The sequence below is a fragment of the Hippopotamus amphibius genome, chromosome 2 (assembly GCF_030028045.1).
Source record: "Hippopotamus amphibius kiboko isolate mHipAmp2 chromosome 2, mHipAmp2.hap2, whole genome shotgun sequence".
NCBI lineage: Eukaryota > Metazoa > Chordata > Mammalia > Artiodactyla > Hippopotamidae > Hippopotamus > Hippopotamus amphibius.
The window spans coordinates 56,089,471-56,116,250 of NC_080187.1; the positions used below are offsets into that span (position 1 = coordinate 56,089,471).

The 26,780-nt window shown below is 48.2% G+C and overlaps 1 protein-coding gene across 2 annotated transcripts; it reads left to right on the plus strand.

Moving 5' to 3' along the window:
• Nucleotides 1-5,040: 5,040 nt before the first annotated feature.
• On the plus strand, nucleotides 5,041-26,019 carry STMN4 (stathmin 4). 2 transcript variants are annotated; one of them, XM_057723020.1, is made up of 7 exons: nucleotides 5,041-5,119; nucleotides 19,152-19,230; nucleotides 20,426-20,521; nucleotides 21,148-21,228; nucleotides 21,640-21,848; nucleotides 22,677-22,868; nucleotides 25,888-26,019. In XM_057723020.1, exons 2-7 carry the CDS (start codon nucleotides 19,218-19,220, stop codon nucleotides 25,945-25,947), a joined length of 651 nt encoding a protein of 216 aa, XP_057579003.1. In that variant the 5' UTR covers nucleotides 5,041-5,119; nucleotides 19,152-19,217; the 3' UTR covers nucleotides 25,948-26,019. The 2 variants fall into 2 exon arrangements, with proteins under 2 accessions (XP_057579003.1, XP_057579004.1); XM_057723021.1 differs by lacking the exon at nucleotides 21,148-21,228.
• The last annotated feature ends 761 nt before the right edge of the window (nucleotides 26,020-26,780 follow it).

A 26,780-nucleotide genomic window follows, 5' to 3' on the forward strand; every position in this document is an offset into this window, starting at 1 on the left:
TGTGCTATTTTATCACATGTGTGGATTTGTGTAACCACCACTGCAGTCAAGATACAGAACTATGCATCCCATAAAGATCTTACTGCTAGCTGGATGTAGTCACCCCTCCTCCCACCATTCCTAATCCCTGGCAACCACCAATCTGTTTTTCATCTCTATAACTTCATCATTTTGAGAATATTCTATAACTGGAATCACAGTGTGTGCCTTTCTGAGACTGGCTTCTTTTCCTCAGCATAATTCCCTTGAGATCCATCCAAGTTGGTGTGTGTGTCACTAGTCTACTCACTGTTATTGATGGCTAGTATCCCATAGCAGGGATGGACCAGAGTTTGTTTAGCCATTCACCCAGGGAGGAATAGTTTGGTTGTTTCTGGTTTGGGGCTATTATAAATAAAGCTGCCATGAGCACTTGTGTACAGGTTTTTGTGTGAACATGTATTCATTTCTCTGGGAATAATGCCAGGAGTGCAATTCTGGTGAGCATACTTTTTTTTTTTTTTTTTTTTTTAAGAAACTGACTTCTCTGGAGTGACTGTACCATTTTACGTGCACACCACCTGTGCATGAGAGTTCCAGTTTCTCTGCATCCTCACCAGCATTTGGTATTGCCATTTTTTATTTTACTTGCTCTAATAGGTGTAGAGTGGTATCTCCTGGTGGCCTGAAATTTCTTTTCCTTCATTGCTAGCAATGTCAAACATTTCTTCACATGTGTGCTTGTTGTCTGTATGTCCTAACTGATGGAATGTCTCTTCATATCGTTTGTCCATTTTCCAATTGATGTGTGTGTGTTTACTATCAAGTTCTGATACAAATTATCTTGTTTTGTTAACAAGTTTGAAATGGGCTGTTGTTACTTGCAAATTTATGGGTAGTCTACTTTGTATTTAGCGACAATCATAATAACATCTAATGTTTATTGAGCACACAGTTTGTCAGGCACTGTCCTAAGTTACTCGCAGGTTTTAGCTCACTGGATATATGTCATTTTTATAAACATCATATATTGTTCTAATCATTAACCACTGTTGCAATTTTGTTTTCACTGTTACAATTTAGTTTACAAATAACTGTGAGCATAAACAAAAAGCTTTGGCAATCCAGCATCGTCTGAATTCGAGTTGGCTGAGTTTATTTGTATTCCAGTCGATTAAAAAAATTCTAAGCCACTGATGCACAAGTCAGGAGAGCTGCTCTTCAAGTGAAATAACAGTGTTCACAGTTAAAGACACATCACATAGCACAAACCTTTGTATTTGTTTTAAGTAAATATCTGACAGTGTTCAGTTCAACACATTCTATAAAAAAAAAAAAATCCCCTAAACTTTAGTGTCCTCCTAAAAGAAGGGCAGAAAATAAATGCCCATTTACATTACATAGTTTTAAAAAACCACGCTAGTGTCGGTGAAGCAGATACACATGCAGTGATCAGATATTCTGAGTTCCTGGATGAGGTTGGGGCCATATTTCCTGAGGTTTGGAAAGAGATGGGAGGTTTGTTGAGGGTCCCCAAGGCAACTGCATGGTTGGCCTTACAGTAGAACCACCCCATGTCAGGCCAGGCCCCTTTGGGGTCTGGACATGCTCCTCTGTGCCACCCCAGGGGCTGTAAGTGTGAGTTATCCGTGAGTCATCGAGCAGGACTGCCCTTGGGTGCCTGGCTTCTGGAAAATCAATCATCTGTGCTGCTGCTTCTTTCCAAACTTCCAATCGACAGGAGGACGCAGAGCCCATTCCCACAAGTTAGACAGTCATGTTTCCACCCTTGGAAGAGGTAAATGAATGAGGTCCCCACGGTGCAGCGAGGCAGCGCATGGGATTCAGGGAGGATCCACACGCGCTCGTCCTGGTCCCAGTGCCATTGCCACATGGAGGGTGGCGTCAGCAGAGTGAAGCTGCAGATCTGTACATTGTGGACCCAAGTCCCTTTGACCAATGTCGAGCTGCTGCATTTCGATGGATTGATCACAATCAGCCGTCCCAACCCCCAGCAGACCTAGCAGGTCCAGGAACAGCCTCTGTCCTGCCCATCTTTCTCAGCGAAGTTCAAGGCAGCTTTGGACACTGAGGTGTGAGGAGTAGGCATCCCACCCACCCTCCCCTCCATCTGTTCCCTGGTCACCACCCTGCCCTCTGAGCCTCCCAGCTTTGACCTTGCTCCTTTCTCTCCTCACCCTTTATCCTTTGCACTCTATGCTTGGCCCATTTTCTTACAAAACCCGAAACCACGTTTCTTTCTTTGTTCTGTCACCGTGTTGCCTTACTCCACTTCAAGGAAGTAGCCCTGAGACTCTCATTTCTAGTAAGTTCCAGGCAGGGTGGCTCTACCCACTCTCCCTCTTCCCAATATTATTTTCCCTCCCCCTGCCAATTCAAATCCAGTCCTCACTACTTACCGGCTAGGCTGTTTGCAAGTGACCTTCCCTATCTGACTCTGATTCTTTTATAAATGGGGTCCCTTTTTTGTGAGTCCCTTTTTCACAAAGCTATTGTGAGATTTACGGATTATGTTACACCAGGGGTTGTGAGGAGAGAGAAAGGAGAATTCTTGTGTAATGGGCACAGACTTTCGGTTTGGGAAGATGAGAAGTTCTGGAGATGGATGGCAGCACATCATTGTAAATATATTTCTATATCCCATCACATCTTAATACTCAGATCGCAGTTAGATAATTCTAGAAATGGGCAGCCGTCCCCTCTCCCTCCCCCATCTTTGTCTCTGCTCTCATGTCCTGATGACCTGTCCCCCACCCCCTAGTCCCAGCCCCACACTCTTATCAGTCAGTCAGGGGGACTCACAGAGCGCTCTGCTTCCCCAGCAGCAGAGGACCGCTCACTGGCTGCTGTTACCATGGCAACTCACTGTCTTCTCCCCCCTCCCTTCACTTTTCAGAGCCAGCAGATTTGTGGAGTTCCAGACTTCTCAGGACTGGGAGGGAAGAGGAAAGAGACTGGGGGAGGGGAGAGAGGCTCCCTTGATTGCAGAGGTGGACACAAGGTTCAGGTTGGTTTGGATCCCCCATCCCAGATGGGTATGCAGTGTGGCCTCTGTAGTCCCTGAACATTGAGGAAGTCATTTAGGTATCCCTTGGCACTCCTGATTCTCTCTGAGATGGGCCAGCGTGGGACCCAAGGGTGGTGGGTTAGTGGCATGCACAGTAAGCGTGTTGTTCAAACAGAAGATGGGTCTTTTCTGCTGCCCTTGCAGCACTGCGGTGGGGAGGGTTACACGATAGAACCAGTGACAATGAGCTTTGCAAATACCAAAGGCTGTCAGGGGGCGTTCGTTATTCTGGCCACACCCTGGTGTGGTTGGCCCGTGGAGCAGCCTAATGAAAGCTCTCCGCTCGTGAAGTGAAGTGAGGGGGTTGAAGATATGTGGGACCCCCTGGAGGACAACACAGGGGCAGTGGGCATGAGATGCCAACCAGTGAGTCCCAGCTGTGGGGTTCAGCCCAGCGGTCAGTGCCAGATCCTGAGAACCTACCTTTTCCCCAGCTCACATGCAGGATGAACACATCCACATCTTATATATGCAGGACCCGCGACGTGCAGATAAATGCTCACTGGTGCTCTTGTAGTTAGAAAAAATAATTTCAAAGCATGGGCTGAATTCAAGGTAACTTTTTGTCACAATGTATGTTCTCAGTCAGCAGGGCTGTGGTGGTGGAGGTGAGGGTCCATGAAATTGAAGGTGGTTGAACAAAACTGGCTTGAAAAGGGTGAAGTGACAGAATTTGGGCCAGGCTACAATGTGGATGGACCTTGAGAATGTTCTGCTGAGTGACGTAAGCTGGACACTAAAGGACAAATACCGTATGATTCCACCTGAATGAGGTAACACATGAGGTAATGAGTTTGCTAGAACAGGCAGATTCATTGAGACAAAAAAATAGATTAAAGGTTACCGGAGGTTGTGGGGAGAGGGAAAGGGGAGTTAGTGTTTAATGGAGACGGAGTTTCAGTTCGGGAAGATGAAAAAGTTCTAAAGATGGGAGGGGTGGTGGTAGCACAACATCGTGAATGCACTTAAGGCCACTGAACGGTACACTTAAAATGGTCAAAATGGTAAAGTTTCTGTTATGTGTATTTTACCACAGTAACAGAAATCACTCCCTCCCCCCCAAAAAAGGGGGTGACGTGAGGCTGGGTGATGTATTGATCTGTCCCTGCCATGGGGGTGTGGGGATACAGGGCTCACCTGGTGAGGCTTTGATGGGGAGCAGCATTCCGGAGGGCTCCACAGGCCTCTGTGCCCCAAACTGCCTCGCTCTGCCACCTCCAGCCAACTGGAGCCACCATGGGTGACCTGTCACCTCCCTGTAGGGTTCCATCCCTTTTAGAAATCACCAGGGTGATGGTGGCCCTCAGCTTCAGTCATGGTCTCCCTGCCTCTGGAAGGTGCAGGTGAGCTAGATGGGCTGTGAGGACCCACCAGCAAGTGTGTACTCCATGTGCCAGCCAGGTGACGAGAAGGAAGCCCTGCTCTCCTAGGACCCCTGTGCCGCACCCACCCCAGCACCAGGGCCTGGGGTTCCTGCAGTCCCTCCTTGCCTTCTGACTCACTGTTCAAACCCACCAGCCCTCTGACAGAGCTGGAAACAGGCACCAAGCCCTCCAGGGAGCTATTTTTAGGGTTCATCTGTTCTTTCTGATTTCTCCTCTAGATTCCATATTCTCCCACCCCCAGATCTGAAAAAGCTAAAGAATCTGGAAATCATACTTCATTCTCTCTGCCCAGGTGCTCTTCCCTCACTGGGCAGCTCAGATTGCAAGCTGGACCCTCACCCCCACCTTCCCGTACCACTCCCTCTTTCTTTCTTCATCCCCACCCTCACCCTCTGGTTCCCCAGCTCCAGAGGCAGCACAGAAAGCAAGCTATTTGTCTGACATCATCTTCTACTCTCCAGCCTGCTAAGAGTTACTCACTCAGGCAATCCCTGCTCCGCCAGAGGAGACTGTCCAATTGCCAAGCAACCCACTGTTAACCAATCACAGAGCTCAGAGATGATGTCATGGTGAGAGCCGAGCAGTGGTGCTGATGTGGAGAGAAGCCCAGGGTACCACTAATTGAGGGAGTGAGGAAGGGAGCAGCTCGCATCTAACTGGACTGCAGGTAAGTAGAAATGGAATGCAAATCATTTGAGCCTTTTCAGACAGAAGAAAAAACAAACAAACACCTAGCAGCTGCAGAGAGGAGAAGCAAGGAGTCTGGCACCTATTGTGCCGCCTTTCGGTTCTACTCAATCAATTAAACTTTGTCAGATCCTGGGGGAAGCGGGGTGAGGTGAAAAGGATGGTGCCTGGCAGAGGGGTGAGGGTGGGCTCCAGGCGTTTCTTCTATTCTGGAGCTCAAGGGACAGCGGATGGGTGGGACTCGAGAGTATCTTTCAGAGCAGATGTCCACAGTGAGTTTTTTTTTCTGCATGAACTTGTTTTGTTGCTGAGGGAGAAAGGTTTTGTTCAGACTCCAGCTTTCCCTGGAGCAGCTCTGGCCCCCAGAGCCCTTTCCAGCTGGAAGCTGCCCTGTGGCTTACATTTCTTTTCTCAGCCACAGCTGTTCTGTCTCCTTTTCCCATTCGCACCATCGTTTGCTTTCTCCTCTGTCTGCACTGGGTTACTTTTTTCTCTTGGTTCTAAGGATGCAATGAGATCACCATATCTTCTTGCTCCGCCCCGCCCTGAGGTCAACCTGGTCCTACCTGGGCAGAGACGGCTGGCTGTAAAGCTGCAAACTGCAGGAACACACACCCGCCACGCCCTGGTCCCTGCCTGTGGCCTAGCCACCCCCCCACCCCCCAGCGCTCAGCCCACCACCCTGGCTGGGAGTTTAGGCATTGTCCCCACCTCATCCCTGGGAAGCAGGGATTTGACAGCCAGCGGCCAGCTCTGTCCCCACGTGGTGGTGCTGCCTTTGTTTTACTCCTCTTGGAAGGCACAGTCAGGTGTGGAGGAGTCTTATTGTCCTGAAAAGGGCAGGTCTCCAGGACCCCCTTGGGCGGCTCAGAAATATTCAGGCAGCAAGGGTCCACATACCTTGTGCAGGGACCCCCATGTCTCAAGACCAAGAGAAAATAGCTGGGGGTGAGGGGTGGGGTGGGGGCGGGAAGGCCAGTGGCGGCCTGCGGGAGGCCTTTGGGGTGGGTGGGAGGTTGAGAGGGGATGTGAGGGAATCTGTCTCTACTGAGGCTGAGCCTCCCTCCAGGGGGAGGAAGCCTCTCCCACAGGCGGGGAGTCAGGGTGCCAGGGGGGATGAGATCATCCTCAGATGAGGAAATAATCGTAGTGCTAGAGCTAGCCGTGAGGAGGCAGAGGGGAAGGGTCTGATCAGCAGCTCCACAGAACAGAGCGGGAGGCGCCCGGAGACCCTGCCCCACCCTCTAGGGCCAGCCAGACCCCCCTCTGCTCAGCTCCCACCGTGCTGCTGGGAACGAAGCTGCCGCCCCTCCTTGAAGCCTTCTTTTCACTGTCAGAGCCAGAGCACCTGTCAGCAGGTCCCAGCCCTTCTGGGATCCTCAGCCCCACCCAGGCTGCTCGGGGGACAGGTTTGAAGGGGGGCAAGGATCCTCAGCTGCTGGAAGGGTCCACTACAGAGCATTGTGGGGAGTGAGTTCCCTATCACTGAAGGCATCCAAGCGGAAGTTGGAGATTTATGCATTGTGTTGGAGATTGGTCTAGATGATTGTTTTTCAAATTGCAGGTTGAGACCTGTTAGGGGATTGTGAAATCAATTTTGTGGGTTGTGACTGGTACATTTTTTTAGATAAAATGGGATAAAATAGAGTAGAAAAAAAGTCAAAATGCATCCCTATAATGTTTCCTATACTATTTTTAGTTATATGTTCTCAGTTATGTTAAATATAAATATAGTATCAGATTTATAAATATATTTAATATTGTTATATTTATAAATAAATATGAATATATTTGTATATTCATGTTTATATTTCAGTTATATATAGTGCATGTATGCATGTGTAAATATATACATATACACATATATGTCAGTAACATGACATATACATAATGGATCATGATATAAAATGTAGTTCTTTATTGCAGATTCCAGTAAGAAAAAGGATTGAGAAACATTGGGCTAAGTAAGCTCTAATTACTTTTTCTAACTATAAGACTGTAAGCCTATGGATAATTCTAACTAGACTGTGAAGTTCATTTAAAATTAAAAAAAACTTTTGGTTGTGGTAAAATACACATAACTTGAAATTTACCATTTTCGCCATTTTTAAGTGTACAGTCAGTGATATTAAGTATTTTCACATTGCTGTGCAACTGTCACCACCATCCATCTCCAGAACTTTTTTCATTTTCTCAAACTGAAACTCTGTCCTCACTAAACAATAACTCCCCATTCTTCCCACCCCGCAGCCCCTGGCAGACGCCCTACTACTTTCATTTCTATGAATCTGACTACTCTAGGTCTTTCATGTAAGTTGAATCATAGAGTATTTATCTTTCTGTGACTGGATCATTTCACTTAACAGAATGTCCTCAAGGTTCATCCATGTCGTAGACTGTGAACTCCCTACAAGGAGAACTGTTTTGTTCATAAGTGTCCCAGGTACAAAAAAGGTGCCCAAAGTCCGTGTTGTCTTAAATGGAAAATGATGTCTCTTTTGGGAGAGACTTTGTTCTAAAGGACCCATCAAAGTCAGAGAAGTCTGGTCTAATATTGTCCCTCCTGAGCAGACTGTTGAACAGACATGCGTTGCTCGTGCGGTAGCGGGAAATTTCTTGCTTCATATCTATATTTCATTGTGGCTTAATCAGCGCAGTCCTAGGGCCAAGCGAGGTTAGCTGCCTTCTCTCATCCAACTAGGCCGCTTTAACCACATTTACCCTGTGGGACAGAAGCGGAGTGACTGGCGAGATTTAAAATAGAGCAATGAAGACATAAGCTGAGAACCAGAGAGCGAGATTGTGGAACAGGAAAGAGGACGCAGCAAAGAAGGAGGGTAAGAGAGAGCTAAAGAGGGAGTGTCTACGTGAAACCAACCACATAGAATGGGAGAATTCAGGTCTTTTGTGTTCTTGATTTTAAATAATTGAATATTAAAAAAGAATCAAGATCATAAACAAAGTCTTCATTTTTCCTGAGCCCCTAAGATCCTCTCTCCAGACCCCTTGGTGTCTTTGTATTATTTCTTGATATCTTTGTATCATCTCCTACTTACCCGGAGACTATCATTTAGAGATACAGAATTCCCAGAGATTTTGAAATCATGAGTAGGTAGACATTTCTGGGGGGTGGGGCGGGGAGGATAGAAATTTAGAGGAAAATTCTAAAACATGCAATATGTAATTTTTATAATGCCTTGTAGGGAAACAAACTTTCTCCCTCTGCATCCCACCTCCCCACCTCTTTCTTTTTTGGCTTGGGAAATAAACATGCATCATATATAATTTAATTTGCTTCTTAAATTAGAATTTGCTATATTTAGAGATGTGATACTGTTGGAAAAAGGTTACTTTTTCTGCTTTCCTTTGGGGAAGAGTAAGGACCAAAGAAAAAAAAAAATCTCCCTTGACATTTTAAAAAGCATTTTTCAGGGCTTTGCATTTTCAGTCCCATGCGTAAGACAAGGAGATACACAAAGATGTTCCATAACATCTTACGGAAAAAACCCAAACGATCTTTTTGGCCAAGCGAATACACCACCCCTCCCTCCCCACACACACCTGTCCTACTACCCCAGTAAAGCTCACTGGTCTTTCCCATCAATCCAGACTGAGCTTTGTGTGTCTACTCTCTTAAGGTCCTGCTGTCAGTGGCGGGCAGTGGGCAGTGAGAGAAAGGCGACAGAACAGATGAGAAGGGGCAGGCGTCTGGGGTGGTGGCTTACCCTAGGGTACAGGCAACCTGGGAGTTCAGAGAACAAAGCGGTGAATGTGAATCCAGAGAAAGGAGCTGAGCACAGACTCGGGTGTAAGACCAGTGGGGAGGGGGAGGGGCAGAGTGCAGCATTCCAGTGGATCATTTAGGGGTCGGTGCCCAGAAATCCAGACCAGGTAGGGAGCAATGTTCAGACTGAGTATGTGCAAACAGGTGGCTAGACTGTCTGCTGACGGCACAAACACGCTGCTGGGCTATTGATCCCGGGACAGGTCTGTCTGTTTCCGGCACCTGCCACCAAACCAGATATGTAAGGACTCAACAAGGATTCTGTGAACCCCTCCTGGAAAAGAACTGCTCCAGAAGCAGTCTAGCTAATCAAAAAGTTTTATCAAATGAAAGAACTCAAGTACAAAAAAGATAGGGTATTGATAATGATTACCAAGAAGGAAAACACTAGAATTTAGAGTCATTGCCGAGTTATAATCCACACGTTCATAAAGCTGAATGCAAATGTCAAATATCTTGAGGCCGGGGAATAAATATATCTATTAAATTCATCTTTGTAGTTCTCCTTAGTACCTCGCCTAGTGCATATAGCAGGTTCTCCATAAATATTTGTTGAATGAATAATGCAAGAAAGAAATCAATAAGGATACTCCAGAACTGAAAATCCAAGTCATTGTGACAAAATCAGGTTTGGAGGGAAAGGAAGTAGAAGTATGGTAAAGCCCTTATTTCTCAAAGAAAATAATTAGATACTGTTTTACTCTTCATGTAATGAAATTTACGTGCATACCTTGTTTTATTGCACTTTGCAGATACTGAATTTTTTACAAACTGAAGGTTTGTGGCAACCTTGTGTTGTCAGACGATGGATGATTATCATTTTTTAACCGTAAAGTACTTTTTAGACATAATGCTAGTGTACATTTTATAGACTACAGTATAGTGTAAACATATCTTTTATACGCACCCGGAAACCAAAAAATTTTTGTGACTTGCTTTATCGCAACATTTGCTCTATCATGACACTTGCTTTATCGTGGTGGTCTGCTGTGTCTCCGCTATGTCTCCAAGGTCTGCCTGTAGACATGAATAATTTTAACTTGAAAATAAAAACAAGATGTAAAACTTACAAAGCATTGGAGAAGAATGAAAGAACAAGGAAATAAGAGTAATATTGTAAAAAGAGAGGAGTCTCCCTTTAATGTAGCTAAATGTGGGGCCAGAAACCAGGCTCTGCGCCTCCTTCTTAATCTTGGGAATGACACTGGACCTCTTAAACCCTCTGTCTCCTCATCTCAAAAAGGGTATGAACCGCACATGCTAAAGATCTCCGTGGCTCCTCCCATTTATGGGCAGAGAGCTTGACCGCTGGAAGTGTCTACAAATCTATTGCTTGTTCTCTGCTGATGTGAAAACGATTTAATTTACTACACTTGGTAGGTCATATGTGTGTATTTTAACAGGGACTTTCTGAGGCAATGCCGGACACAAAAGAGAGCTTAATGGTGAGACTGGGCCACCCACGGTTCGGAGGGAGGTTTGGGACAGGCAAGCTTTTGTGTGCCCTTCAGCCACATGCCCCAGGCAATCATTAATTTTGCTTAAATTTGCACTTGGCCTTGGGTCTGAGGAAGTACCATGGAAATTTGATATAAGAAGACTTTGCTTTAAATCCCATCTTTATCATTTTCTACTTATACAACTTTAGGCAAAATCAAGTCACCTATCTGAATAGATCATCTGTAAAACAGGTTTAATAGTATCTATTGGATAGGATTTGGAGAAAATGAAAGCCCAGATTACAACCATGTAAAAATAATAGACATTAAAAAAAAACTACAAGGAAATGTCAATAGCAAAAAGTAGCAAGATGACAGGGATTTATTTCCTTTTCTTTGTCACATAAATGTTCTGAAATATGATGTTAATATGTTTGCAATTAAAATATTATAGATAAAAGGAATAGATGCATATATAAGTACTTGAAAGTGCCCGGTGAACTGTACAGCACTACAAAATATTCCTGTTGTGACAGGGACTTGTTCTACATGCTGATGCTTCCAAGTGCTTGACCCCAGGAACTCCCACAGGGCTGGGTCCCAATCACTTGCACTCCATCCAGTGACCCTGCACCGAAGTCCATGCCCCTGAATTTGACGTCTTATATGTTGATTCTTCTGCATCTATTGAATGGAAAATAAAATTAGCCCAGAAAATGCCATCACTGTGGATTATTTGGGGCTGTCCATTTTCCAGTCTTAATTTTCCTCCTCTGGCTTGCCTGCACCTAGGAGGGGCTCCTCAGACTGAGGCCACCAGAGTTCTGCATTTGCCAACAGGTGACACCTCCTTATTTCCTAGAAGCACAGTTTCTAGGAAACAAAGCTGCATTTCTCAGTGTGCTAGGGAGCGCCTGGAAGTTGTTCTTGACCAGGGCTCCCACCATCTCTTCCCCTTGAAGCCTCAGAAGCAAACCTAAGGGGGCTGATCAGACAAGCACCAGTTCCCCAAAGTCAGTTAATGCCAAATGACAGTCAACCCTCAGTGTCTGCGAGTTCTGCCTGCACGGACATGGAGGGCCGACTGTACCACACCAGGGACTCGAGCATCTGTGGATTTTGGTATCTGCAGGGGTCCTGGAAAAGATCCCCCGTGGATCCGGAGGGATGAGTATATTCTGCTTTGCCCAGTGTCTATCTGTGAATCTCAGTAGTCCCTTCTTGGCCTGTGCTCTAAAATCCACTCTTTCTCCCTTTGTAACATGGTCCTTGTTACTGCCAGAGAATTGCCAAAGGCTAACAGAAACTTCCAGAGGCTCCAAATTCCCACCCAGGGGATCCATTTCATTTTTTCATTATTGAAAACCCCTGTGGTTATTTTGGGACCTGGCTGAGGGCTTGGCATAGAATTAAATATTCAATAAATATTGTGGAAAGAATGAAAACCACAATCATGAAAAAATAATTTATCTCCTTTTCTTTTTAAAAACCCAAATAAGACATACGGCTGCCAATCAGAGCCTTTGGATCAGTAGGAAACAACCAGGGTTACTGTATGGATGTGCTATGGTCGCATGACATTTAAGTAGCTCATGTAACTTATTTCAGGTAAATATTATAACTTTGACAGGACTTTTAAAAACACTGTTAATTGGCGTGAACCTAAAGAGCCAGCTTCCTGTACTGCTTGTGGATAAAAGACCTAGGTCAGAACTCAGGGCTTCCATGGTCTGATTCTGTGCCAGAGTTCTTTTACTGTCTCTGAACACTCTTGCCAAGGACCACTCTATTCAAACCATCTGGATGTGCATTAGCTTTTTTTCTCTCAAAAACAGTCCACATGGGATTTGACACATCCTGATGACATTATCTGGTCAGCGTTTGCAGTGACAAATAAAACGCTTGTTCACTCGGGCCGTGTAGGCAGTCAGAGATGCCTCTGGAGGTCAGGTGTGCACCCAGTAAATGGACATGTGGCATCTGAGAGGCAGATGCTCTTGTCTGTCAGCCCCTGGCCACTGGCTGCATGATAGGAAGCCTCGGGGCATGGGTCACCATTTCTGGTCTCGTAAAAAAGTCCTTCTGCATCCCCATCGCCATTGGCTGCTCCGGTGGCCCCCATGTGGGCTGTTCCTGGTGTGTGGGAGGAGAAAGCGCACTGACTCTCGGACCCAGAGGCTTGGTTCCATCTCTGCCACCAATTCACTGTGACCTCTGGATCTCTAGTCACCAGGGAGCATACTGGCTTTATGGAAGGGACAATTGTTGGTTGTGTGGGATTGTTGTGTGCAATGCAGGCCATTTAGCCTACTGGTACCACTGATGCCTCTGGCAGCTCAAGGCCAGTGGTCCTCAAAAAGTCCCAGATATTTCTTGGGAGTGGGGTTGCCCCTAGTTGAGAACCTCTGGCTAATGATGGCCAGGCCTTCCCTTCACTGACTTTCTCATATTCTGGGAGAAACTGGAGGCTCTCATTTCTTCACTTTCATCTTTTCCTCCCACCATGCCACCGTGAGATCCCTCATCAGCCAATAGCCTTGATTCTAGACCTTCACTATCAGCCACCTCACCCCCAACCAAGACTTATTCTGTGTCTTATCTTCTGATGACCTGGAACGCTGCTTGGTGGGCTTGTCACCAAGTAATTTTACCAGTTATGCTAATGGTTCAATCCATCAACAAACATGTGCGATTACTTGCTTTTGCAGGCACAGACTCTTAGACGCTGGAGCTTGGGTAAGGGTTTGGACTAGTTTGCAAATGGGAAAGCAGTGCTACGTGGGATGCAAACAGTCCAGGGTGTAACTCATCTAGGCAGGCCCTCATCCCTTTGTGCCTCGTCTCGGCATCTTCTCCTAATTTTCCCCCTAAGTTGGTGCTGCCAGATGAATCTTTTTGCACTAGCAACCTAATCTAAAGAAAGAGATGGGCTTTAGAATGAAAATCCCAGCTCTGCCCCTTACTACCTGTAGGACTTAGTGTAATTCACCTGACTCTGCCGAGCTCCCATGTTCTCCTTAAAAAAGGACCTCAGAAAATAAATTGAGATGATACCTGTGATTTCTCTGGTACCAAGCAAGTGCTCAAGAATTGGTAGCTATTATTATTGCCATGATCCTTGGCATCAGCATTTCCTCTCTTCTTTTTTATTCAAAGGTTGTCAGTGGCTTCCTACTGAATAGAAGATAAAGTACAAACCCCTTTCCTGGTCTGGACGTCTCTCATCTTCCTATTCCTATTCTAGCAACTGGTCCCAGTGCATCCTGCATGCAGCCCAGCGGGCCCTCTCTGTTCCCCAATAAACCCAGTCCACACGCCCAGCACACAGCCAAGTTCCAGAGCCACTGCGAGGTTAGAGGCCACGGCAGACTCTAAATTGCCTCATAACCCCACCGCATTCTCACCTTTGCCACCTGAAGTGTGAGTGTGAGTCCTCTCACCACCGGCTGCGCTGGATCAATAACTGACAGCACATGGGCTGGGCTGCCCAGGGAGGCCCCGCCTCTCGACCAACCAGCCTGTGCTCAGCAGAAATGCATGGGAGTGGGCACTGGTAGGGGGTCGGGAGGCCACTGTCCTGAGCTCTGACTCTGGTTCTATGCTTATTGGCTGAGTGACTGTGATGCATCCCCCTTCGGTTGGGGGCCCCTTTGATCTTTGCTATTGCTGGATTCGGTCAGTTTCCTGGTCTTCCTTATGGGCAACCCAAGGCCTGTGACTGGCCTCTCTACCTTAATAGAAAACATGCAAGGAGCCTCTGGGAGAGCCTGAGGTTTGGCTCAGCAGGGGCTTTGCCTGACGAGGCTCTGATATCTGATGTGTTGGATAGAATCTCCCACTGATGGGCCTGATCTCATGGCCTCGCACCAACTCTGGCCTTTATTGTCCTTTAATTTTCACCTGCCTTCCTGAATTCCTGGCATTCTGTCCTCTCTGACCTTGGCAATAACACCTCTTATTGCCCCTCTCTGGCAGTCCCTGGCCTGAGACTGCCAGCGGCCTGGTGGCTCCACTCCATTACAGGTATTCTGCTGTGGCTTGACAGCCCGACCCACACTGCCAAGCCATTTGGCAGACTCCGCAGGACTGAGACAAGCTTGCAGGGCCCAGGCCTCCAGACTAAGCCTGGTTTATGGGCCCTTGGGCTGATGGGATGTGCCCAGGAGAATGGCCTGGGCTGTTGGTGTTTGAGATGGGAGAACAGAGGCCTGAGAGCTGTTCTGAAGGGCCTCAGGCCAGGGGTTAGCGTAACTGAGTCTTCCAAGTTAAGTGTGCTCCCAGTCTGGGTCTAATCCACAAGAAACCTGGAGTCCTCAGGCAGCCAGGCTGAGTGCTGGGGAGGGGGGTGTGACTGGCCCCGCCCAGTGTTTATATCACAGGTTATTTAGGGAAAAAATCAGAGTCCCTGCTGTGGCTGCCACCACCCAGGTACTCAAGACCCCTTTGCATTGCTGAGCCTTCCAGAAGAGTCTTGCCCTACCCCTATCCCCTTATAGCATTTCTCAGAATGTGCTTTTGGGTCTTAAGTGCAATAGAAATGATGTGACTATTGGCATGAAGATTTATAAGGGTACACACACACAGATTATCTTGAGGAACAAATCAGACCACGTATAAACACTGGTAGCTGAGATACAATGAACAAATCATGGATTTGAACACTGGCTCTGTCACTTATTGAGTGTATTAGTTTCCTGTGGCTGCTGTAACAAATGATCATAAACTTAGCGGCTTAAAACAACAAAAATTCATTGTCTTGCAGTTCTGGTGTCCAGGAGTTCAAAAATGAAGGTGTCAGCAGGGCCTCGCTCCCCCCAGAACTCTGGGGGAGGATCCTTCCTGCCTCTTCCAGCTTCTGGTGCTCCAGGCATTCCTTGGCCTGTGGCAGCATCACTGCAACCTCTGTCTCCACCTTCACATGGTCTACTCTCTGTGTATCTCTCCCCTGCATGTTTCTTATAAGGACAGTTGTCATTGAATTTAGGTGCCACCCAGATACACAGAATGATCTCATCTTGAGATTCTTAATTTACTTAAATCTGCAAAGACCCTTTCCAAAGAAAGTCACATTCCCAAATTGCAGGGATTAGGATGTGGACATACCTTATTGGGGGGACACTATTAAACCTACTACACTGAGTGACCTTGGAAATGCCACTTAGCCTCTCTGAGCCACAATTCACGCCTCTAAAAAACAGGGATAGTAATGCCTACATCACAAGGTTATGATTAAAATTAAAGTGAAAGCATTTATTACACAGTAGGTGCTCTATAAATACACATCTTTAATGATGCAGATTCCAACCTTGTGAAACTGAGAGCTCTCAGTTGCAAATCCCTTGGCCATGCATACCTCTGCTTATCTTTTTTTTTAATATTCTTTTTAATTTTATTTTTTTTACTTTTTATTTTATGTTTTTTAACTTTTTATTTTTTTATTTTTTACAATAAACTGCATATATTTAGAGTGTACAATTTGGTATCCCAATCTCCCAACTCATTTCCGCCCCCAGCCCTCCCCGCTTTCCCCACTTGGTGTCCATATGTTTGTTCTCTACATCTGTGTCTCTATTTCTGCCTTGCAAACCGGTTGATTTGTACCATTTTTCTATAGTTCACATATATGTGTTAATATACAATATTTGTTTTTCTCTTTCTGACTCACTTCACTCTGTATGACAGTCTCTAGGTCCATCCATGTCTCTACAAATGTTCTTTTTAAAAAATTTTATTTTATTTTATTTTTTGGCTGCACCGTGAAGCCTGTGGGATCTTAGTTCCCTGACCAGGGACTGAAGCCCTGCCCCCTGCATTGGAAGCACGGAGTCTTAACCACTGGACCGCCAGGAAAGTCCCCTCTGCCCATCTTTAGGATGTCTCCTCTTCTCTGCCCCATCTTCCTTCTCTTCCTCTCTGACACGTGCTCTATACTTGATTCCTCCTGCGCCTAAAACTCCTAGCATGATATCTTCCATTGACATGTAGAGAGCACCTAATATATATTTTCATTAAATCATACCCTGAGGCTAGACTGTTTTTCCCTGAGCCCCCGGGGCCATGGAGGAAACAGCAGTTAGCATCAAGTCCTTCCACTGGCCAAAAGAGAAGAGCTTGTAAATCAGAAGACCTGGGTCCTAGAGCCAGCTCTACACCAACTAGCTCTGTGACCTTAGCTAAGAGTCGTAACATCTCTGAGCCCCACCTAAAAGCAAAGCTAACAGTGCCTATCTTATCAGCCCAGCCCAACCTCCTGCAAAGATCAAGTAAGATAATGTAGGTGACCAGGACTGTAATTAGTAAAGCGCTCCACCAGTGTAGTGTCTTAATTATCATTTCCAGCTCAAGCCAAAGGGCACCGTCCCTGACTCCAGGTACTGACGCCTACAGAAGCCCAGCTAGGTCCTCTTCTTTCTCAGGGTGACTTCTCTGCCTCTTCTTTCCTATTTGGACCCCCATTTCTGATCCATTACCCAGGTTAGGGCCTGAGGCCAGGCCCTCTCCTGGCAAGGGCTCACTCCCTCTGCCAGTTGCCCCATCAATCAGCCTGGTCATGAAGGGGAGATGGTGTAGAACGGAGCTCATGACCAGGGCTGTCATATCCAGGCACTCAGCCCACATCCCTGTTCGGGGACTCGCTGGTACTGCCAGGGTCAACTTGACTCCAAGGATAGAGGCCCATTGTGCTGCATTGGAAGGGGCATGGCAGTGCCTCTGGCTCCAAGCACAAGGAGAAGAACCCAGAGACGCTGCAGGGAACGGAGCTCTTAAAGGCCAGTTGACCTGGTTTCAAATCTCTGCACTTTCACTTTCTAGCTCCGTGACCCTGAACAAGCCACACAAACCCTCTGAGCCTCTGTTTCCTCATTTGCAAATGGGGATGACAGTGTTTACCTGCAGGGCTGGTGAGGACTCTGAAGCAGATGCGTGTTACCTGGTAGCAACCCTGATGTAAAAAGCAGGGGAAAGGAAACTAATACTTATTAAACGCTCCCTGTTGCTAGATGCTTTTTTAATTTGTACAACTCTGTGCAGAATTAAGATGGGGAGAGCAAGGTTAGATATGTGAAGTGACTAGCAACAGCTACAAGAGAGAAGCAGCCTGTGTCTGACTCCACACTGGTCCACACTGGTCCAGCCCCAAAGCCAGAGCTGAGCCTGCTGCCCGCATCCGCTCTCCTGCCCGTCCGCAGCCAGTACAGACCCTGGTCCCCAGAGGGAAAACACCTCCGTAAGCAGGGAAAGGGGTTCTAAGTCCATCTCAGAGTCCCTTTGCCTCGTGGGGTTGCAGGCAGAGAAGCTGTGGGCTCACACCCTCTGCTGGCATGGAGATCACTGAGGGTGGCTGTCAGGGTTCTCCAGAGAAACAGACCAGCAGGATACATATAGACAGAGACTTATTATGAAGGACTGACTCATGCCTGTGTGGAGGCTGAGAAGTCTCACGATTAGCTGTCTGCAGGCTGGTGGCCCAGGAAGGCCGGTGGGGTAATCCTAGTCCAAGTCTGAAGGCCAGAGAACCAGGAGCTCCCATGCCTGAGGTCAGAAGAAGACTGGTGTTCCAGCTCAAGCAGACAGAGAAATTCTCCCTTTCTCCACCTTTTTGTTCTCCTCCTGATTGGGTGATGCCCACCCACACTGGGGAGGGGCGTCTTCTTTACTTAATCTCTCGACTCAAATGCTCATCTCTTCCAGAGATACCTTCACAGACACACCCAGGGATGAGGTTTCCCAGATATCTGGGCATCTCAGCCCAGTCAAGTTGACACAAAAATTAACCATCACAGCAGCCAAGGATCAACTGGTCCCCATGATGGCCGCTCACTGCTGGCTACTACTCCATCATGTAGTAGCTTTCAGTAGAGCCCTGTAACCTCCGGTCCCCCAGACACTCCCCAGTCTGCCCCCTCCCTGCCGCTCCTGTTTCACCTCCTCCTTCACACTTTCTGGTCTAATATCAACCAGCTTGAGACCCCCCACAGACACCAAGGTTTCTCACCCCGACTCTTGCACGTGCGGTTTCCCCAGCAGAACACCCTCCCTGCCATCTCCTGCTTAATTTCGACTGTCATTAAGCAATTTCAGTACTGCTAACACCAGGGGGCCCTTCCTAGCTCCCCAGGCTTCGTGCTGAGCCTGGAGCCCTGTCTCTGTGCTCCCACAGTAATTCCGAATGCTGATTTCCATCTCTGCACCAATCACATAATGATCACATTATTCCTTAGTATTTGTCTCTTCTCATAGTCCAGGGTTGTCTTAAACGGGGTCAAGCAATACTTGGGACAGTGGTTCTGGGGGGTGGGGAAGAGAGTGAGGGTGTATCCAAAGAGGTGTTTTGACATCTTCTGTCCAATGTCTGAATGGTCTGGGTAGGAAAGTCCGGGGTGACTGTAGGGAGAAATTCAGGACACAGAGTTATTTCACAAACACCTCCCAGGTGACTCTGACTTAGGGTTTGCCTCTCACCTTAACCTTTGCTTTGGACCAGGCCACTGAGCTGCACAGGGAGACAGATGAACACCCATTGATACGTTCAACTTGGGGAAACCTGTCTTTGAGAGTCAGGGGCTCTTGAGACTGGGAAGCCAATTATGAAACTCTCATTAGTGCTTGGAAACTGAACTTGACTGAGGTGATGTGGAAGAGGGGGGTTGGTGTTTGGGGAAGGGAGAATCAACCTGGAGATGGGCATAGATGAGGTACCTCCTGGGATTTCCTCCCCATTTGTGTAAAGACCTTTCCATGTAAATAACCTGTCAGCTAAAATGCTCTGTTTCTCTGGTTTGTGACAGTGTCCTGAGCTGGCGTTAGACCCACCCTAACTTTCACAAGGACTCAGCTCTCACATTTGGGAAAACATGACCCTCGCAGGTAGGTACAAAAACCGTTTATGTAATGGGGCACTACAGCATAGGGTATTTCTGTACACATATGGATGTACTTACCTGTGCACAGAAAAGATAAAAGGCTAACAGGAAATACACCTAAAGGGTAAAAGAGGTTATCTCTAGATGTTAGATGGGATCACAGCTGAGCTTTTCTTCCTTTTACTCATCTGAGCCTGTTTTTAAAAAAGTTTTTACAATGCCCATGTATTATTTCTGCAGTTAATCCTGCTTTCAATTTGTAAAAGGAAATGAGGGGAGAGTTTAGGGCAGTGGGGGTGGGGGAGGGACAGACAGGAGCACACAGCAGGGCCTGGAGGCGGTGGGTTGGACTGAATTCAAGACGTCAGCTTTAGGGACTTGCCTGGAGGTCCAGTGATTAGGACTCCACGCTTTCACTGCCGGGAGCCTGGGTTCGATCCCTGGCCAGGGAACTAAGATCCTACAGAATGTATGGTATGGCAATAAATAAATAAATAAATAAATAAATAAATAAATAAGTAAATAAATCAGCGCTAACACATGACCTCCCAGTTGCCAAATCCTTCTCAGACACAAAGTGACCAGATGGTGATGTGGGGACCTCTCCAGCCCTCATGGACACCAGCCCCGCTGGCTTTGACCGCTGCACTGGGATGGTCAGGGAAGGCTCACAGCCTGACCTTGTCGCCCAGGGAAGGGCAGGACCACAGGGCTGGTAGTGACCTTCTTTACTTTCAGGGAAGCACTGCCAAGTAGTTTGAGAATGGAGTGTGGGTTTCCTCCATCCTGGAGCAAAAGGGATGGAAAATCCTGGATGCGTGTGGGGACACGGAGAGTGAGGTCCAGCGTGCAGGCTGGGGCCAGGGCACTGGTGCTTGGGGTCCATACCTGTGGGCATTTTGCATTCAGTACCACCAAGGGAGACAGTGTGCTGGAGGGAAGATGGGGTCCTCTGGGTGCCCTGGCAGGCTCGGGTTCTCACAGGTGGACAGAAATGCGTCCAAATCACATGCAGGAATCACAGACAGCTGCTCAGGGCAAAAGAGGCTGGATCCCCAGCCGAGGGGTGGGTCTGGGTGGTTCAGGTGCCTCTGTGGAGCTTGGTGACCCCTGGCTGCTCAGGCACTCACACTCGCAAGGATGCTGGCTTCTGAGTCTAGGAAGGGGTCACCCTCTTCACCCGTTGGGTATTTCCACAGCCTACAAAGAGAAGATGAAGGAGCTCCCACTGGTGTCTTTGTTCTGCTCCTGTTTCCTGGCTGATCCCCTGAGCAAGTCAGCCTATAAATATGAAGGTATGTGAGGGCCACAATTGGGAGAGTAAGGACAGAACCTTCCTGTAGTTCGTATCCAGGAGGCCAGCAGCCCCACCCCAATTTCCTGAAAATCCCCTCCCTATGTCGCATGTTCTTTCCCAGAGCCAGTAAAATCACCACAGCTGATTCTGAGGGGCTAAGCCCCATGCTGCCTCAGACCCCCCGCAGAGTGCCCTTGATCTTAGCTTTTGTTCACTTGTGTAACAAGTGGGTGCAGTGGAGGATGCAGAGGCCAAGTAGACAGGGCGTCTGCCCTTGGGGACACCTAGTCTAGAAGTGGGGCAGTCGTGGTGTAAGTCACCAGATGCCCTGCTCCACGGTTCACCTTAGTGAAGGATCAAGAATGCTCTAAGCAGATCCAGAGGTGGGAAGGGACTTCCTCCCTTGGCTATCCAAGGAGGCTCTGGGATCGCTATGCCACCTGTGCCCTGTGACAGGTCCCAGGACACTGGCAGAGAGCATTGAATGGCCACGTCCTGATTGGGGTGGTGGTCACAGAACAGGTAACCTCGTAACTTCCTGGGGCTTAAAAGGAAGGGATGGGTTTGGTCTGGAAATGAGAGAGGGGCGTGCTCGGGTCACCTGAGATTGTTTTTTCTGTTTAGGCTGGTGTGGGAGACAGTGTAGGAGAAAAGATGAAAGCCAGCGGAGAGACAGTGCTGACTGGAGAGAAAGAAGAGAGCAGGGTAGGAGGGGGCAGGGGGAGAGACGTCTGCAGGCCGAGGCATCAGATCCGTAGTGGGGTGAGGCGTGGATGGGTGGTGGGTGGTGAGTAAGTGCGTGCCAGTCTAAGCGAGCGCTCAGCTCCAGGAGGATCCTTGTGGCAGAAGAAAAAGCAAAGGCAGTTGCTACAGCCGTTGTTAGAACTCCCCTATCCTGGGGCCCCTGCTCTTAGAGCCTGAGGTCTTCCCGTGGCTACCAAATCCTTCAGCCCCATCAGAGCCCAGTGTCCTTCAGTGCCATGTTCAGGGCAGACTCAAAGTACTGGTCGTTGGTCTGTCTTGGGAACCCAGACCTCCCGCGTATGTGTGTATGCTTTAGGGGGGGCCCGTATGGTCTTCGAGGGGGGTGAGCAGCCCCTTTTCTGCTCTCTGCAGCAGACACGGTGGACCTGAACTGGTGTGTAATTTCCGACATGGAAGTCATCGAGCTGAACAAATGCACCTCGGGCCAGTCCTTCGAAGTCATCCTGAAGCCACCCTCCTTTGATGGGGTGCCCGAGTTCAATGCCTCCCTCCCCAGGAGGCGAGACCCATCGCTGGAAGAAATCCAGAAGAAACTAGAAGCGGCTGAGGAGCGAAGGAAGGTCAGTGCTGTCTTTATTTTCCCTCCATCTGAGCACGAGGGGGAGGGTGTTGGAAAAGACAGGAGGTGGCTCTGAGCTGGGGTCAGGTCACCACCAGCCTATAGATATTTAGGCAGATCCTCCAGGTACCAGGCAGAGAATGAGACACGACTGGGGGAAACAAAGAAGTAAAAGCCCCAGGCTCTAGGAGCTTGGTTAGAGGGGCAAGACACTGCCTCACATACCTCCCAGAGGTGGCTTATAGTGACAAGGTAAGACATTGCCCAACACTAAGGATTTAGGGAAAGGGTTGACAATTAAGGAAAGAGGTCCTTGACTGGGGAAGGGGGAAGAAGGTCGTAGTACACTTTCACCCCTTGCTGTGCCTTCCTTGCTTTCTATGGATTCTTATGGCCCAACTCTTATGCCATTTCTGCATAAGCTTTCCTTCATCTTTGAAGATGAAAGTGATCACCCTTGTATTCCTATGCACTTTTTTTCTACCTCCCAAGGCATAAGTGGTAAGCTAGCCTGGGTTAGAGTTATTTATATATGTCTTGCTTCTACTAGACTATTTGTTTCCCAAGTTGCTAGAATAGTGCCTGGTACCTAGTATTTGGTCACTTAGTATTGGTGAATGAATGAATGAATGAATGATGACAATGCGAAAAATAGGACCGAAGGTCCAGTTGGAGAATCCAGGAAGTGTCTTTGCTTCTTGCCAATGGGCCAGGGGACCAGCTCAGGGAGGTGTGTGTTCTGGGTGTGGTGCTCTTAAGTCATGATGGTAAAAACACACCCTGGCATGCTCACCTTCAAGGGCCTCTTTCTCCCTTCGTGCTCCCCTAGTACCAGGAAGCTGAGCTGCTGAAGCACCTGGCAGAGAAGCGAGAACATGAGCGGGAAGTGATCCAAAAAGCCATTGAGGAAAACAACAACTTCATCAAGATGGCAAAGGAGAAACTGGCCCAGAAAATGGAATCCAACAAGGAGAACCGGGAGGCCCACCTTGCCGCCATGTTGGAACGGCTGCAAGAGAAGGTAAGTTGTCTTGAATCAGAGAAGAGACTCCTGGGACTCGCTCTTCCTTCCATGACAAGTATAATGGACATGCAGATCTTTTCAGGGAGCAAGCAGACTCAGGAAGGAAAGGCTATATTTCTGATAGGCTAGATCCTTAGAGAGTTCCTAGGGATGATTTGGGAAGTCATAGGCCAGAAACATGAACTGAGCTTTGGAATTCCTTGGGGTACATGCTGCCCAGCTACGTTATAGAAATTTCTCATTGTCTGAGGGAGTTCAAACCTCTTATCTGCTAGAGAAAGCCTGCCTAATGCAGGGGAGTAGGGATGAACAAGCAGTTATACATTCCTGGCTTCATCCTTGAATGGACTGATTTAATTTAATGAAAGACGCTCACTTGAGCTCTTGGCTCTAAGCCAAGGGCATGATAAGCTGAGTTGCCCATTGAGCAGGAAACATGATCCTCTCCAAACCTCTTGATGTGGATGGAGTAAGTCGCTGGTCTTTCCAATACTCTGCCTTTTGTCAATAAACCAAATGGTGTCACCTGAATATGAGAAACATGAGAGATTGGGGTTGGTCCCACGTGTCAGAGCCACAGCCCGTTCTGCTGAGAACATGCTGGCCTCATTTTCTGAGTCCCAGGCTGCCCCAGTTTCTCCCACAGCTCCTGGGAGAGCTCCAGCTCTGTGTTTTATTTCCAGGCGCCGCCTGCTGCGCGGTGACTCCCGGGACCCGATCGGTGGCCTCGTCCCATGGTGAGCAGCGTGGTCCCTGTTCCTTCCTGCCCATCCACCTAGAGTCTCAGGCCCTTGGCAAAGCTACTAGAAAGATCTGGTTTCTTCACAGGGGATCTGGATGCTGCATGGGCCCTGCAGCTGGCCAGCATGTGGCAGCCCCTTCCACTATCTTTCTCCATTCTTACAGGGGCAGCAAGGCCTCCATCAAGTTTCAGATGGGAGGGAAGTGTTCTGGGTCTGATTTCAGGCTTCTGCAGTTATTGAGGGAGGGGTGGGAGCAAATTTTTGCAGGTAAAAAATAATCAGGGTTTGAAATAGGATGGGGTAAGGACTCTTAAGCTAAACCCAAGGGAAATATTGAGGCTAGAGCCATGATATGGGATGTGAAAGACTGTAAAACAATTTTATTTCATCACACCCTTATCCTCACAATGCAGTAAGTAGGACAGGTGGTTATCCTTATTTTACCAATGAGGAAACCGTGTCACAGAAGGTCAAATGATTTGCCTAGGGTCACACAGCCACTAAGCAGTGTAGCTGGGACTAGAGCCCAGTTCTTTGGATATGAGTCTAGGTAGCTCTTTTCTTCTTCTTTTTTTTTTTTTTTTAATTTGGCCATGCCACGTGGTATATGTGATCTTAGTTCCCTGACCAGGGATCAAAGCTGCGGCCCCTGTATTGGAAGCGTGGATTCTTAACCACTAGACTGCCAGGGAAGTCCCAGGTGGCTCTTTCAGGGAGATCAGTCCACAATTGTCCTGCCGGCCTTTTGTCACACAGGGAGCCACTGGAGGCCAAGGAAAGGGAGTCCAGAAACCTAGGGTTCTGTCCAGCGAGCTCACTTGGGAATAGAGGTAGATTCTGAGCTGGAGAGATTGGGAAGGTCCAGAGTCTGGAGGAAGAACTCTGGAAATGAGATGAGCCTCAAAGAAGCAAGACGTCAGAGCAGACATTTGGGTGGGCATCACTCCTCTGGGATCTTGACTGCTCTTCACCTTTGCCCAACGATGAAGGCAGGATGTGGGATGAGAGAAAGATGTGTGGTTTCTGCTCTGCCCCAGGCCAGGGACATCTGTAACAATGCCTCTGTGTCAGGACTTGTATGAATCACCAGCCGTCTGCACCAGACTCACCTGGTATAAAATTTAAAACTACAGATACCCGGACCCTACCGCAGACCTACCAATTCCAGCTCTCTAGGGATGGTGCTTGAGAATCTCAGTTTAACAAGAACTTCTCAGGTCATGCTAATACATGGCAAGATTGAGAACCCCTGCCCTAGATGTACCACTCCCCACACTTTCCTCAGGGCCATGGAAAGTTCTAGGGCCTCTCCAGGGACAGATCTGTAGCTTAAGATACACTTTGGGACACTGGACTGCCTCAGTGGATCTTCCCTGAATGTGATGATATCTGGACGGATGCCAGGCTCTGGGAGAGACAGGATTTATAGAGCACCTACCATGTGTAAGGTGCCAGATGAGGAAGTGGGAGATACAAAGAGGAAAAGGTAAGCTCCCTGCCCACAAGGAGGACCCACATGTCTTCACCAGGAGCAGATATGTAAGGTAGACTGAGATAAACCCTAGTGGTGAACAGTAAAATCACAGAATTCTAGAGGTAAAAGAGCTTCCCACCCGTGCCCCTCCCTTTCAAGACCAGAGAACTGAGCCTGATCGGGGAGGTGAATTGGTCAAGGTCACACAGCTGCTGGGCTTTTGAAGTCAGATCCCATCATTTGGTTTGATGATGCTGGGACACAAAAGAGGATTCTTTTACCACGCTTATGAAAAATGGCACTTTGTGGAGCTGGACATTTTAAAAAATTCTTTAGTTGGTTTATACTTTACCAGCCCTCACCTTTGGACAGGAAACACAAGGGCTCCAGTTGCCTGTGTGCAGGTTCCACCTGCAGTGAGTTCGACCTACTCTTCCAGCACAAGCTACACGGATCCACTCCTTATGTCAAGTCCAGCAGTTAATCAGTGCAGGCCCCCGATGGCCAGGTGAGGGCCGCAGAGCCTGGTGGTCCCTGCCGGATGGGTCCCCAGAGAAACTGTTCCCGGTCAAGGAGCCTACAGAGGCCTCACCAGCAGGTTCGCTCAGCTCACCTGCCTCCTGCCAGCCTCACCTGCCACCTTCTGCCCCTTCTCAGGACGCCTTTGCAGACCCTCCTCGTCACTTCCTGTGGTGGCCAGTGGTGGCCACACTCTTTGCTTTGGCCTCCAGCCGCCCGGCCTCCCTTTACCCTGGGGGAAGCCTGAGTGACCTGTCTTTTCCCCTCCCTTCCCTCCTAGGACAAGCACGCGGAGGAGGTGCGGAAAAACAAGGAGCTGAAGGAAGAGGCCTCCAGGTAAAGCCCAGAGGCAAAGAAGTTTCCAGAACGGCAGGACAGCTCCAGCGGCACAGCAGTTCCTGAGGCAGCCTCGCCCGCCACCGCTGGCTGCTCTCCCAGCACTGGGGTTTGGGGGGAGGGGGGTGGCCAGGGGCGTTTCCTCTGCTTTTGGTGTTTGTACATGTGAAGACTTGACCAGTGAAGCCATCCTATTTGTTTCAGGGGAACAAGGATGGGGTGGGAGAGGGGAGAGAAGGAGAGAGATTGGGAAAGGGAAATGGAAAAGGACTCGTGGACCTTGCAACCCAGCCCAGGTCAGGTCCTCAGCTTTTCTTCACAGTAAGCATCTGGGCACCGCCTTGAGGGAAGCTAACAACAGGCGGTAGAATTTAAAGTGAAGGGCAGAGTCCTGGGTGCAGCGAGGGCTGCAGGGCGTGGCCGGAGATCCAGCAGGGGGTGGGGGGCCCTGTGGCAGGGGGATGAAGTCTGAGTGCGTATGTGTGTGTATGTGTGTGTGTGTGTGTGTGTGTGTGTGTTTTAACCATCATTTTTTGATCATCACGACCAATAATGAAACATTTACTCCATGTCTCCAGTTCTTTATTTCCTGAATTTGTCCTTTGCATAATTGATAGAATGTTCTTGAATTTGGCTTCCACCCATCAGGTGATAGATGCCCGTTTTATTCCTTAGTTGGACCTTCAGAGCATCTGAGGTACTGGGTGAGGATGGTTGAAACATGCCAGCTGTTGGCATTATTTGCCTTTTCTTCTTCCTTTTACCACCCCCCACCCTTTTGTGGGCTCTCCCGTGTTGGATAGAGTGCACTGAATTGGTAAGAAAATAAATCCAATT